At 48.3% G+C, this 15,167-nt stretch overlaps 2 protein-coding genes across 3 annotated transcripts; one reads left to right on the top strand and one right to left on the bottom strand.

The window, feature by feature from the left end:
- Positions 1-1,821: 1,821 nt before the first annotated feature.
- Positions 1,822-11,590, bottom strand: AIFM1 (apoptosis inducing factor mitochondria associated 1). 2 transcript variants are annotated; one of them, XM_015859998.1, is made up of 16 exons: positions 11,484-11,590; positions 10,067-10,194; positions 9,404-9,494; positions 8,732-8,844; positions 8,470-8,600; positions 7,310-7,400; positions 6,527-6,611; positions 5,791-5,867; positions 4,771-4,879; positions 4,514-4,621; positions 4,336-4,424; positions 4,116-4,256; positions 3,534-3,676; positions 3,167-3,291; positions 2,465-2,661; positions 1,822-2,028 (listed from the first exon to the last, which is right to left on the bottom strand). In XM_015859998.1, exons 1-16 carry the CDS (start codon positions 11,548-11,550, stop codon positions 1,957-1,959), a joined length of 1,767 nt encoding a protein of 588 aa, XP_015715484.1. In that variant the 5' UTR covers positions 11,551-11,590; the 3' UTR covers positions 1,822-1,956. The 2 variants fall into 2 exon arrangements, with proteins under 2 accessions (XP_015715484.1, XP_032300308.1); XM_032444417.1 differs by lacking the exons at positions 7,310-7,400; positions 8,470-8,600; positions 8,732-8,844; ... (1 more) ...; positions 10,067-10,194; positions 11,484-11,590 and adding an exon at positions 7,084-7,254.
- A 67-nt stretch (positions 11,591-11,657) lies between these two features.
- MARS2 (methionyl-tRNA synthetase 2, mitochondrial) lies at positions 11,658-15,141 on the top strand. The gene is made up of 3 exons (XM_015859999.2): positions 11,658-11,929; positions 12,351-12,685; positions 13,529-15,141. Exons 1-3 carry the CDS (start codon positions 11,692-11,694, stop codon positions 14,705-14,707), a joined length of 1,752 nt encoding a protein of 583 aa, XP_015715485.1. The 5' UTR covers positions 11,658-11,691; the 3' UTR covers positions 14,708-15,141.
- Positions 15,142-15,167: the final 26 nt, after the last annotated feature.

The raw sequence follows: 15,167 nt of genomic DNA, 5'->3' as shown, positions 1-15,167 counted from the left end.
GAAAGAACAGAAACATTTTAAAAAAAAAACAAAGTAAAAAAACAAAAAAGATAAAAAGAAAAAAAAAACAAATAATAGAAAGTTCGGGGGTGAGGATACAAAACCAACAAAGCAACACCAGAAAAAACGCACTGTAAACCAGCAAAAAAAAAAAAAAAAATAAAGATAAAAAAAAAAAAACAAAAGAGGAAAGGAAAACAGGAAAAAAAAAAAAATAAAAATAAAAAGAAAAATGGTGTTAAAGAAAAAACCAAAAAAAAAAAATAAAAAGAGAACTAAAGGTGAAAGAGCCCCCCACAAAAGAAAAATAAAGAACAAAACACCCACCGCCAAAAAACGCCTACACCCCCCACCCAGTCTTATTGGTTCGCCCCTCAATTTAAGGGCACTACCGCCCCCATTTTAGTGGACCGCCCCCCATCTTAAGAAATAAAGGACTCCTCTAATTTTCAACATCCCCCCCTTTTAAAACCCCCCCATTCTATGGTCCCCCCCACATTAATCGACCCCTACACATTTATATGGATCCCCCCCAATTTAAAGGACTCCTCTCATTTTAAAGCCCCCCCCGCCCATTTAAATGCACCCTTCTTTTAAAGGACCTTTCCATTTTAACCACCTCCACGCATTATTGGTTCCCCCACAACTTAAGAACTACATGCCATTTTATGGACCGCCCCACATTTAAGGACCCCCCCCTTATTTAAGGACAACCCTCCCCAACCTGCCTCTTCCAGGTCCTTTATGGCATTGACTCCCCATTTACAGCCCCCCCCCAATTTAATGACCCCCCACATTTTATCTATCCACCTTATTTTAACAATCCCCTCCATTATAGGGTTCCCCCATTTTAACCCCCCCTTCCATATTTAAGAACTTTCACCCCCATTTAAGACCCCTCCCCATTTTAAAGACCCTCACCCCCATTTTAGGAACCACCCCCCATTTAAGTATTTGTTCCAAAAATTACCAAATTACTCTGTGCCAAAGCAGAGAACTCTGAGAGGGAAGCTGGGTATCTCATGTGAACAAGCCCAGCCTGAAGTAATAACATTTCTTGCTTCTCACTTTGATTTTCTCCAAGCTCTCCATGGCTGCAGACACTGGACATGTGCTGCCCTTCATACTTGGTTGAGTCCAGGCTGGTGGTTCCCTGGTTCCGTCCCAGAGGCCTAGAGAAAATACTGGAGGAACTCCTGAGCTGCCTGCAAGACACTGTTAGGCTGGCACCTAAATGCACTGCAGGCCTATGGGAAAGTGTTGCCCATTCCAATCCCTGTAATGAAAGCATTGTCTGGGTGTGCCTTCAGCATCAGAACCAGTGAGGTTCTCCATTGCTTCTGTCTGGTTGCTGATCAGACTGTAAAACAGGAGATCAAGGGGGGCAGGAATGCCCTAACAGTGCAGGACTGGAAGGAAAGCCTGGGCTGAGCCCCACCACACTGAGGGGGTAAAGCACCGCACGTGGCATCGCTCATAGGGGAACAACAGAGCAGCAAAGGACAGCCTCAAAAATGGAGAGGGTAGATGGCTCATTTCAGTGCTCCCATCCCAACACCGCCGTGAGGTTCCACACTTGTCCAACATGATGCCATGAATATGAGTAAAAACAGGACCTGACTCAAACCACAGACAGAAGGATGAGAAGGGAGCCGGAGGGTCTCCATCCAGCCTGCTGGGAGCAGGTTATACCTGTCAGCTGCTGGGAGAAAACAAACACCTCTGCAGGCTTCTCCACTGCTGTTAAGAGGGAAATACTAACAGCAGCAGCAGACTGCATCCTGCCCTGCCAAAGTGCAGTGCAGGAAGGAGGCACTTAACTTAGAAGAATCTGATTTTATTGGTGAAATGTTAGAATTCAAGATGATGGAAATGTTCACAAGTGCTCAGAGCAAATTCTCCCAAGTGAAGGGATGAACGCAGCCCTACTCACTCCTATGGCGATGATTCTTGAGTTTAGTCTTCATGGATGTTGAAAAGCTTTGCTACTTCATTGAGATCAGCGTGCGCCTCCCCGTCTTTGATTATCTGAAAGAAGGAAGCATGCATTAAAACCTATCTAAAACCTATACTAAAACCTGGCTATCCTATGAATGATACGGTGCGATACGCTGAGCCCTGGGTACCCTGCCTGTCACTGCCCCCAAGCGCTTTGCACCACTGATCCCCACCCTCTGGCCTGGGCCCTTCAGCCACTTTGCAACACACCTCACTGCTCACCCAGCCCCGGCTGCATCAGTTTGTTTGTGAGGAGAGGTCCAGTGCCATAACCCTTAATGAAGTCCAGAAAGACGATATCTGCTGCTCTCATTTATCACACTGGTAAAATTCATGCTAGAATAATATCTGCCTTTATTTATCCTCATTATCTATTAGTAGATTGATTTTTCCACACGAAAGTCATGGATCTAAGCAAGCTGAATGCCACAGCCCCACTGTTTCAGTGTACTCAACCTGTACTGACCTTTCGAGCAATGGGCATCCTGTTGAAGATGTTCCACAATACAATTCCTACCACCACTTTATCCCTGAGGTAGAAAATGACACCTTTGCCATAATCTTCTCCTTCCTTTGGAACTTGAGGCGTTAGTGAAGAGCTTGGAGATACGGGAACTTCTGAAGCTTCTGCTTCTGTTTCACTTTCTGATCGAATACCTGTCCCTAAGGGAAAGATGGGAGACATCGAACAGCCAGTGCAGACAAAAGGAGGAGCTCTCTGTGCTGGGGTAAGCAGGACGGACAGATGGCTTCTGTAAAAGGTTGAGGTGTGCTTTCTTTTAAGCTGTGTCCAGCAAAAGCTGCCCAAGGCCTCATCCCAGACAGCCCTGAGCACATCCAGGGATGGGGCACACATCACTTCTCTGGACAGCCTGTGCCAGTACCTCATCTCCCCCCAAGGAAAGAGTTTCTTCCTTGTACCTCATCTAAACCTCCCCTCTTAATGTCTAATATGGTCAATAAGCTGCATTTTGCCTCAGTGGAACATTATGTTTTTATCACATTTTAACATCAAAACCAGCACTTAAAGTTTGGTTTAGAATAAAGCACACAGGTGGAACTCCCACAGAGCTTCACAGTGAGACCAGATCCTCTCTGTGGCCACACAGAGCCAGCCACAAAAGCCTCCATGCAGGCAGGCAGCACCCAAGGAAGGCCACGAACCTACCTGACTGCTCTGTCGCAGATTTTGGTGTGTCTTTTGCTGTTGCTTTAGCAAAGACCCCTACTGTTGGCAAAGTACTATCAACGAGGCCGATTGCTTCATAGCCCACATCAGGACCCAGATCACTCCTAGGGATTAACAACAACAAAGCTCATTTGTAGGAACAGCATGACAAACTCACAGCAATTCCAAATCCTGATGGCAGCGTTGTGTAGGGAGGAATCAAGACAGAGCAGAAACCAGCTTAACAAACTGAAACTCTGCTTCTGATCCAGGTACTTGCTGCAGACTCATTACTTTGCAAGGTGTGTCCTGTCACAGCTCCCACCAATACGGTCCAATAAGAAATGTTACAAGTACTCAGCATTACCAGAACATAGACTGATGCCAGTAAGGCTTCGCAGCTCCTGTCATGTTTTCTCCAGCCAGTCTTCCACTCACAACGGCGTGATCGTGGTGCTCTACACGTCTCCTACCCAGTTTGATATCATAGAAGCAGGCAGCATCCCCAGCCTGAAAGAAGCAACTCATTCAGTGATGGCTGAACACGGACATCAAAAGCCCAAATTAACGCACAAAAGACAACAGGCACTGGCACAAAGATGACTGAAATAAAGTTGTTCTGACAGCCCCCACTCATTCATGCCTTCTTCCATTTCCCAAGCTATACCAGCTCTATGTATGTGTTTTTTCAGAGGAATCAGCCTCAGCTCCCCACCAAAAGGGCTCTCACACAACAGAGTAACCCACATTGCCTTTAAGTTACCCCATGCTCTCTTAAGGAGCACAAACATTCATTACTACAGTACCACAATGTGTTGTAGTGCAGCCTCCAAGGGTCTCCTTACTTGCCACTTTTTACACTATTCACCTAAGTTAGGTATGCCAGCCCCCAGAATTCAAGGCACTTTGTGTTGGTCTAAGCAGCTGGAAGAAAGCTGTGTTTACTCACCACCCAGATATTGGAGCGTGCCTGCAGCTCTGCATTCACCCTGAACCCTCCGAAGTCAGAATCCACTTCCAGTCCGGCAGACTTTGCTAATTCCACATTGGGCTCCAGCCCTACTGCAGCCACAATGTGGTCGGTCTCCACCTGGGGGAGAATTTCTAACAATCCTTGTGTTTCTCTCAGCAGCCCTGCAAACATCCCCATCCCTAGCATTCAGATTCACCTTTCGGCCATCTTTCAGTTTAATCAGCAGCCGATTCCCAGAGACAGAGACGGACTTGACCACAGCATTAGGCATAACATTAACGCCCTCTGGAAACAAAAAGGAAACGTAACTGCTTGCACAGGGATGGGTAGATTTCAGGTGAAGCAGGAGGAGGAGCAATGGAGCACAGCTTCACCTCTTCTGACTTTCTCTGTGGTCCAGTTGCTCAGATATTCAGGCAAGACTTTGCCCATATTGCCGTTCTCTGGAAACAGCTGAATCACCTCCAGGTTTCTGGTTTGTGCTGAAAGGGAAGCAAAGAGCAAATCCGTGCAAAAATTCAGCAGATGTGGAATCAAAAGGTGGTTTGTAACGTCAGGCTGATTGCATTCAGTGCCCGTCACCTCTCTAAAGGTGCCAGCTGAAGCAAGCTGCCTGCAGGAGCACACCTACCTCTTCTTCCCAGGGCACAGGCCAGCTCACTGCCGAGAAAACCACCACCAATAATTGTGATGGACTTGACTTGTCTTGAGATCTTCTCCAGACTTTTGAAGTCCTCAATCTGAAAGAAGATTTATTCCCATTTCAAACCAGGAATGGCAGTGGGAAAATGCTGCAATTTCCCCCTTTGAAATAAGAGTAACTCTTTTCCTTGACTTAGAATGGGAGACATGTTTCTCCTTCCTCTATTGCACAGAAAGAAAAAGAGAAACAGGAAAGAGAAAACCCAAACTGTCTGGCTTCCTAGTGTTTGGTGATGGGGAAAAACTTGCACAATCTCAGCATTTTCTCCCACACGTCAAGAGGAAATTGCAATGAAATCTCCAGGTTACAGCACACACAGTACTGTAAGAACACCACGTCCCCCATTACATTTCTGTTACACATCCCTTACACAGCTGAGCCGATCACAGCAGACCTGACAGTGACTGGACCAAGGCAAGTCCAGTGCAGGGCACGACATTCCCACAGGGCTCCTTGTCCTCAATTAATTCCCTGAACCAGACTAAGGAAGAAACTCCCTGTCTGTTGTAAACCCTACAAGACACGTGGAGCTTGTCAACAAAAAGCATCCCTCCAACAAAAACTAGGAGTCTGCCAACTAACTTCAATTCTTTCACCCACTTTCCCCTAAGGCGCAGGATGAAGGTGAAGAAATGCCATGAAGAAGACATTAGAGTATCTAAACTACCTAAGCTAACCCAAGAGCTAACACAAACACTCAGCTAAAACTTCAGTCTATGATAGGAATGTTTCAGGCTAAGGGGGAGGGCGAGGTCAGGCTTTATCCCATTCACCTGCTCAGGGAAAAGAATAAACAGCAAATGGATCCCTGGTTACCAGCTGAGGGGAGCTGGTAGTCAAGGCAAGGCTGTCCTGGACCCAATGCAGAAGAGTTAACAAGCTGAAAATGCTGGCAGTGTTTCTGATGAGCTCAGCCTCACCCCAGGTCTAGCAGTGCCTGTAGATTACCTTTCGGAACAGCGTCAGCCGTTGTTGTACATCTTTTCCTGCCCTTTCGATGGCGGGCAGGTTCCTTGGGGAACCACCTGAGGACAGGGTGGAAGGGAGGAGGGGGAAGACAGGGAGAGAGAAATGTTTGTGACTGCTGGCCATGTCAGCAATGCAGAGCCACCACCCATCTGGACTGAGCTTTTCAAGCTGTTACAGTATGCTCTATTCTCTTTTGCCCTCTGGTTTCCACCATGGAAGACCTTCAGTGCAAGCAGTGGACAAGTCTGCAGTCTGAGTTAAAACAAGCCAACAGAAACACCCCCCACAATCAACCTAATGCCATGCACCTTGCTCCACTGACTGCAGAGTCAGTTCCAAATTAACTACACAAGGATGTAACCGCTAGTGCTGGATGCTGCAGTGGTGCTCTACCAAGCTAAGAGCTGGGTGTTCTCCTTACTGCTGCTAAAGGCAGGATTTGAAAACCCCAGACTATAGAGGAGTGCCTTTACCCAGCTGCTGGGGCAGTCACCTTTTCCTCCTTCCCTGCTGCTTTTCACAGGGTAAAACTCTGAATGTCCCAGAGAAGCTGGCTTATGCAAAGCAAGTAAAAAACCCAGCGCCACCACGTTTGTCTGTATTATTGCCCTTCGTGTGACTGCTCTGCCACATGGCAGAAGCTTGTCACTTAATGCCACTGAAATCAAAAGCCCGACACAACATGAAGAACAGGAGATCAGAACAAAAGTCTCACCAGTCGCAATTAGACATTTATCATAGGATATCTGCGTGCCATCATTGAGTTTCACAGTGTTGCCTCTCACATCCATATGCACAACCTGCAAAGAAAACCAAGCAGGGCAGCTCAGGCTTCCACTCATTGTAGGACACCTACTTGAGTCAGATTGCACAGACTACCAAATAGAGAAGAATACTTGGAAGCACCATTTTCACACCTTTGAAATGCTCTGTAATTTTTCAGGGAGGGGGGAACTGGCAATAGGAATTCAGTTTCTTTTGGTAGCAATGACAGATTGGACTGATCACCGCAGGATATGAATGTAAGAAACAATTCAGCAGTGAGAAGACTACATTCTTTGTTTTAGCAAGATATAAAGAACTGAGGAAACCATAAACTCTTTTCCACCTTTCTGCTGCCTCTGTACTCTGCTCTTACTTATGCTGCAGTCCACTACTTTGATGATATTCTACTCACCTCACCTTCCAACTCATATGCAGCTCAGTTCCCATTTTGCCACACAGTCTTTAAGCTCTACATATTCTTATCCCACACACAAACTGTCTTCTTACCTTTAGCTACTACTCCTCATAGCTTCTCCTGCTTTCACACATGCTGTCCTTAATATTAGGGTAGTCCCTGATTCACTGTATACACGTTTCTGAAAACTGTCCACATTCTTCTCCTCAGCCAACCTCCACAACACCATCTACAGCTGTTTATTTCCAGCTCAGACACAGGCTCTGCTTGGGAAGAACTGTATGACATTAGAACGACAGCGAGACATGTAGTACTCACCTTCTTGCCACTGAGAACTGCTACTCCACCATTCTCTACAAAAGGCAAATCACGAGCCTGCACATAGAATGACGGTGGCTGGAAATATATACTGGGAAGAGATCAATTAGCAGATGTGTTCCAGTTACTCTTTGGTACCAGCTATACAGGAATCACCAATGACATGAAAACAACTGTGTGCAACCACAACAAGCCTCAGAAACAGCAAAGAACTAGTTGCTGCACATTGTTACATTCTAGTGTTTAGATCAGAAAGAGATACAGTCACGAATACCAAAGGGATCCGGTGGGATCCAAGGTTCCAGGAGCTCCATTCTGAACTGCAAGGCTCCATCCTCACCTCTACAATTAACTTATTTCACGGGATTTCTCCTACTAGTGGCATATTGTAGCAAAAACACTGTTGAGCTTGAAGCAGTGATTGAACACCTGGTGGGAAGGCAGGGCCAGCCCAGAGGAGCTCAGGTGCATGCAGTGTATCTGAGGGATGAAAGGGATGGAGTCAGGATATGCCTCTTCCCAGCCCTCATTTAAGGGTTGGCAGTGGAAGTAAGGGCATCTCTTGTTGGAGTTCCCTGCATGCTGGAGACCTTCTAAAGGTAAGCACGTTTTTTCCCCTTGTTTCTATACTGCTGCACTTGGGCTTATCCTCATTTGCTTTGGTCAAAGTATTTTGCCCCTCTATTATTATCGTACTTTCCATCGTGTTATAGCATTACACATACATCTAAGGGAATCACAAGTCTCAAATTCAATTTAGTATTGAGCTAACTTATATTAAGCTGCACTCTTCTTGACAACTACCATGCCTTACAGCCTGATCTGTTGCTTGACTGACACGTCTGTAACAGCTCTGCAAACCCACACTCCATGAATCTGCAGCTTTTTGAACTGCACAATGTAGTCACCTGGCCCAGTGCAAACACCACACAAATTCTGCCCACAGCATGCAATGCTCTGTTCCTTTTTGGATTAGTCAACCAACAATACACACAAATACACACACACCCAGGGCCTTCAGCACAAACACAGTGCTACCTGGTGATCTGCCTTCTGAGCATTTCAGGGCTCTCCAGTGGTTCTCTCATAAGACTACTTTAATCATCAGCAGCTTCTTTATAGACCCTCTTCTTTGTCTTTCCTGCCCAAGTGACACATACCTCCTTTCTTTGCCATTCCACTGTTTGAACCGTAGAGTTTCTGTCACGTGAGGATCATCTGAAAACCACAGCTCTTTGGAGAGAGGTGGACGCATGTAGGGCAGTGCAGGATCTTCAGACACAATCAGTACCTTTAAACAAGCAGTCATCAGACATGTCAGCTACACCAGTGCTGGCAAACATAGAAACATTACATAGGCTCTGAAGCAAGAATGCATTCAGCCATTTACAGAGATCTCTTCTAGAACAGGGCATCCCTTACCCGCGCACCAGGGTCACGAGCCCGAATGGATCGGGCAGCAGCAAAAGCAGCAGTTCCTCCACCAATGAGCAAGAAAGGAACATGAGATGGGACGTCAGGGCGAGCTCCTAGAGCTGCAGGAAACAGATCAGACAGCTGATTGCAAATACAGCATGAAAAACTGTCCACGTGCAAAAAACAGTGTGTGACCAGACCTTTTTCACATACAGGCTTCCTTTGGCAGGCAGCACTCCAAATACATTCTCCTCCCTTCCTTCTATCTCACTAAGAACCTGCTTCTCCTGAGGCCTGCTCCCTGCACAGCTCCAAGTACCACACTCCAGCAAACGGTTTCTCTAAGCTAGATCTGCACAGTTACGTGACCTTCAGTGAGTGACCTGTGGTCCACATACAGCCTGCAAGAAATTATCAAGAGCTTCACTGCTCTGTCCTCATTTCTCCCCCTACATCACTCCTTGAATGGAACAGGGACATGGCACAGCACTGAGGATTTTGTGCTGGGAACTGCGCTGCTCCTTTGCCAGGCTGGGAAGAGGTGACAGCCCAAAGCAAGGCCTCTCCTGCTTTTACCACTGTGCTTTGAGGCAGGCTCCATTCTATTTGTTTGGAATGCCTCAAGTTAGCAACTCATGAAAAACTGCTCCAAACCCAGAACTGCAGGCAAGTACCCACCAGAAGACGGTTCCTTTTCTTGGGACCGTGTAGTTACTGTTGTGACACGGCTGGTGAATCTCTCCTTCTTTTCCCTCAATGTGTTGTATACCTGGAGACAGACAAGAAGACTGTTTACCTTGTATGTGTTACAGCATCAAGGCATCGTTCTGCCTCTATTCCCTATAAGCTTTTGTCTATCCTACTTGCTCAGAAAAGGCATCTGCTTTCAATTAAAGCAAACATACCCAGATATACCTGAGTTTAAGAAGCACCTCTGGATGTGTACACAGCTGTAAGAGGAATGCACTCAGAAACCTATCTGTCCTGCTTAGGACAGGACTCAGACTGATTGCTTTCCATGAGCAAGCAATGAACAATGAAGCTTTGTGCATATATTTGGTCTTTGGGCTGAGGAGCTGACATCTATTCCATAGACACTGTGCGTCTTACCCATTGCCATGATCAAGTGTTTTTTAGCATTACAAAGAGATGCAAAGAACCACCAAGGAATTTAATGCAGGGCATGGAAGAGGACTGAGACAGACAGAGGCATATCCAGGGAACAGAAGCATATCAAAAACACCAGAAAGCAAGAGCTCGTTACCAAAAGTAATTAAGATAAAGACACTACCCTCCCTCCACCCCCTCCCCAATGAAAGCACATTTATTTAAGCATCTTACATAAACTCCTGTCCCAGTGACTGTTCCTCCCACAATTAAGTACAGCAGTAGGTTGCTGCCAGGTTTGCCAGGAACACCTGAAGATGTCAGTGCTCTGGAAGGGTATCTCAGGTGATGGCACTGCAAAACTGGAGGTGAAGACAAGCAATGAGAGAACAGAGGGAGAAGTGTTGAGTATTAAGGACTCCCAATGACACAGAGCTTGGGCAGAGGATAATATGCTTTCAGTTAACTTGTTTTGTCAAAAAAACACAACAAAAAAGCAAAGGGAGCCCCAACTGCTTAGAGGTACACACAGTAACACCTTGCAACTCTGAATATTAACACTTCTTAATTATTTATACTACCTTCTATGTTCAAAATTGATGATCCACTTGAGCTTGACCTTTTAATTTCCAGTGTGGACTGGGGCAGGGAGAGCAGGCATTGGGAACATGCAGTTCTCAAGAGACTACTTCAAATACTTAATATTTCCTTATTAACAGTAGCAATGTTTTTTTTTCTACCAAGCTTTTCAGCAGACCATGAGTGAGAGGTAAATTAAAAGCAAACAAAGACTTTTGCAGCAGGTCTCAGAGCCCACAGCTTCTGGCCCTTCACTTTGGATTTAGCACAACATTCCTGCCAGCTACACCCTGACTGCCAATAGCAATGGATGCCCACAACACTGCAGTGCAGTTCTGCTTCACAAAGAAGCTTTTCACACTCAGAAGAGAATATCCTCCTGAATAGCAGAGCTGCTTCCCCAGCCATCTGCCAGGACAGCTCTGTCTGTGAGTCGCCTTCCTGCTCACACACATCATCTAATGCTGATAAACCCACAAGGGCAGAACCAGAAGCACAGCCCTCGCCTCCGAGTGCAGCACGGAGAGCTACTTGTCTGCTCATCTGCATGGGAACATTCCAGCACTGCAACAAGGTGACCCAGCTTAGACAAAAGCACCACAATTAGCAATGCAAAGGTATGTTTTAGAGGCCAAGTCGTTTCTGAAGCCGAGTAAATGAGCTGCCCGTTTGCAAAGCCCTGTTTACCACATCTGAGCGACTGCAATGAATTACTCTGCCAAAACAAACGGCTCCAAGCTGCTGCGGGTACCAAATATCACAACGTAATTAAAGACATTAACAGCAAGAATAGCCACGGGGCAGATGCGCAGCGCAGTGGAGCATCCCGCAGTGCTCCGTGCCGCAGGGCTGTGCTCCAGCACCTGCACGTACAGGGGCACCGGCAGCCGCGTTACAGCTGCACAGCCTCTGCCAGCAGAGACGGCTCCGCTGATGCACATTATGTACAGCGAGAGGCCTCAGCCGGCAGCACTGGGTCCCGTGAGCCTTCAGGCCGTGCTGGGGTCGCTCCCTCAGGCCCCCCGGGCAGCAGGCGCTCTCACACAGCCGGTCCCGCCCGGTCCCCGCTCACCTGTGGCGGCCCGGCCCTGCTGCACGGAGCGCAGCGCTCTGATGGCGGCCAGGCGGCAGCACGACATGGCGCCGCTCCCGGGCCGACCTCGCACCGCCCCCGCCGCCCGCACGGCGCACGCGCGGCCTCCCGCACGCCGGCTCCTCATTGGCTGTCGCGTCCTCGTCCCATCTGCCCTCGCGCGCGGCCGCTCTGTCTCGCCGTCTCAATGGTTCCGCCGTCTCTATGGTTCCCCCTCGCCATGCCGCGGCCTGCTCTCCTCCTCCCGCCGCCGTTGCGCCGCGCCTCCTCCACCGCCGGGCCCGGCCGCCGCCTGCTGCTCTCCACGCCCATCTTCTACGCTAACGGGCCGCCCCACATCGGGCACCTCTACTCTGCTCTGCTGGCCGACGCGTTGCACCGCCACCGCGGCCTGCGGGGCGCCGGGCCGGGCCGCCTGTCCACAGGTGAGTGAGGGAGCGCGGCGCTGAGCCGTCCCTGCTCGGCTCCTCTCGGGCCTTGCGGGATCCTGGGGGCTGTGTCTGTTCCTGGGGCTAATTCTCAAGTTCAGGTTGGATAATGGGAAAAACAATTGCTCTCATAAAGAGCGGCGATGAACCGGCACAGCTGCACGGGGACATGGGGGTCAGCACACCGGGAGGTGTATTCCAGAGGTCAGTGAGAAGGGATGGGTTGGAATTGGGCTTGGAGGCCTTATTGGGCTTGTCCAGCCGTGGTGATTCTTAGGGCAGATCCCCAGCCCTCGTGTCCTTGGGGCTGTCCCTGTTTCCCCAGGCCTCGTGTCCCAGCAGGGGCATCACTGTTCCACATCACTGTTCCACATCACTGTTCCACATCACCTCCCCGTGACCATCTCTGGCTTTTCAGGGACTGATGAACACGGGCTGAAGATCCAACAGGCCGCAGCTGCAGCGGGAACGTCACCCCCGGAGCTCTGTGCACGGATCTCAGCACTGTTCCACCAGGCCTTCACTCAGGCAGCCATCTCCTTCACTGACTTCATTCGCACCAGCGAGCCCCGTCACTGCCAAGCTGTGTGTCACTTCTGGGCTGCCCTGCAGGAGCGTGGGGCTCTCTACAAAGGCTCCTATGAGGGCTGGTACTGCACAGCAGAGGAGGGCTTCCTGCCTGAAAGCCAGCTCACAGAGAGGGTGGATGCTCAGGGCAACATACACAAGGTGTCCATGGAGTCTGGCCATGAGGTAACAGCACCCATGCTTTGCTGACCAAGTTTAGAATGTTCTGTGTGAGCACTGCACACATTACTTTGCTCTAGAAAAAAACACTGTGTGTAGTGCTCTGTGATTCTTGTCAGCTGAGACTTGCCTTGATTTCAAAGCATTTTTTCTGTGTCTCACTGCTGTGTTTGGTTATATGGGAGATTGCTGCCAATGGGATCCCAAACCCCAAGCATCAGATGCAGATTTCAGCCATGTGGCGTGGAAGGGGTTCTGCTCCTGCTGGTTTCAAGGGCTTGGAAACAGTATTTTAAAGTGGGGATGAAAGAAGCTGGATGACAAGAAGAATAAAGCTGTTCATGACTGAGCTGTTTCTTGCAAGTCTCACCATTGAACGGCATTGGAACCAGGAGCAGGAGTGTGGGTACCTGACCTAGAGTGTCTCTACAACTGTATTTTTATATACAGTGTCAGGAGTTGGATGATTTCACTCAACTGTGGCAGATAATCATGCTTCAAAGCTAAGCAGAGATGACGCTCTTTTAGTATTTGTTCAGGACTGGGGCATATGAATGTTGGCTCACACAGAGAGAGAGAGAGGCTGGAAAGTAGTGTGTCTTGGTAAAGCACACAATGTGGTTGAGGAAGGAGATTAGTTTTATGGCAAAGAAAGCAGCCTTAGATCTAAAATAGTGGCAGTAGGCTTCGGAACCCTGAGGATGATTACAAGTTGTTGAATCAAGTTGTTTCAGTGAAATTGTTGAGTTTAGGGTAAAGAGAAGCTCAATGCTGAGTGTGCTGTGTGCAAACTGTGAAACCATTTGCAGAGCATTCGAGCTCTAATTTTTTTCTCTCCTGGGTTCTCAGGTGCACTGGACCAAAGAGGAGAATTACATGTTCAAGCTGTCTGCATTCCAGGACCCGCTGCAGAAGTGGCTTCGTAACAACCCACGTGCCATTTCCCCCGAGCCTTTCTACCAGCGTGTGCTTTGCTGGCTGGTGGAGGACTTGCCAGACTTGTCCATCTCACGTGAGAGAAGCCGGTTGCAGTGGGGTATCCCTGTCCCCAGTGACTCAACGCAAACTATTTATGTATGGGTAGATGCCTTAGTGAATTATTTGAGTGTTTTGGGCTACCCCGAGACTCACGGTGAGTGGTGGCCTGCTGTGCACCATGTGGTGGGCAAGGACATCCTCAAATTTCATGCTGTCTACTGGCCAGCACTGCTGATGGCAGCAGGGCTGTCCCCTCCTGAGCGAATATTTGTGCACTCCCACTGGACTGTCCGTGGGCAAAAGATGTCCAAAAGCTTGGGCAACGTGATTGATCCCTTTGCTTGTAATGAACGATACACAGTAGATGGATTTCGGTACTTCCTGCTAAGGCAGGGTGTACCCGAGAGGGATTGTGACTATTACGATGAGAAGGTTGTTAAGGTTTTGAATTCAGAACTGGCAGATGCACTTGGGGGACTGCTGAATCGGTCAACGGCCCCTGGCATTAACCCCAGCAACACTTACCCGTGTTTCTCAGAGACTTGTTTTCCTAAGGTTGTAGATTACAGGGAGACAGAAGCCTTGGGTAGGGCTGCTGCTGAAGACTATGAGCTTGTGGTGTCTGTGGCTTCTCTGCCTCTGCAAGTAGCTAGTTATTTTGAAGATTTCCAGATCTACAAGGCATTGGAATGCATTGCCCTGTGTGTAAGGCAGACCAATGGTTTCTTCCAGAGACACAGGCCTTGGAAACTTGACAGAAAAGACCCCACAGAGAAGATGTGGCTTGACACCATCATCCATGTCACTCTGGAATGTCTGCGGGTCTATGGGACTCTCTTGCAGCCAGTGATCCCACACATCGCAGACAAGTTACTTTCCAGGCTGGCTGTTGAGCCAGAAGAGAGAAAGATCTCAAGTTTGACATTTCTGCCACGCTACAATGGGAAGCCGTGTCCCTTTGAAGGGAGACAGCTTGGACCTGACACTGGCATCTTGTTTCACAGACTAGAGAAGTCAAGTCAGCATCAGATAGAGAACAAGAAGCTTTAGTGTCTGACAAATAGCTTCTGTAAAACCTACAGGAACTCCCAGAAAACATCAGTTTTATCAGAGCATTTTCCTCCCATCTCTTGGTGGTGATACAAAGTGGATAAAACACACTGAGCTGAGCTCAGAGCCCTGAGACTGAGGTCTGTGATGTGCGGTCCAGTCCTGTCTAGGAGACTGGCAGAGGTATTTGCCCTGATTGGAAAGCAGGCACGCATACTGGTTGTGTGCACAGCCAGAGGGCTAAGAAAGCATCTGGAGTAACATCCTTGGAGGAACAGCCCTGCAGCTTACCTGGGAGCAGAGAATGAACTGAAGGCACAGCCTAGGGTTTGAATATTGCTTCTTTGTTTTCCAGTGTGCTTTAATAATGTAAGAGGGCTGAAGCAAAATATCTGTCCATGTAAAACAGGGCATTATTCCTACACAGCCTCGAAGCCCTCTTGTTGTATCTAATTGCATC

This window comes from Coturnix japonica, chromosome 4 (assembly GCF_001577835.2).
Source record: "Coturnix japonica isolate 7356 chromosome 4, Coturnix japonica 2.1, whole genome shotgun sequence".
Classification (NCBI taxonomy): Eukaryota; Metazoa; Chordata; class Aves; order Galliformes; family Phasianidae; genus Coturnix; species Coturnix japonica.
The sequence above is the reverse complement of the archived record's forward strand: the minus strand, read 5'-3'. Positions and strand labels throughout refer to the sequence as shown.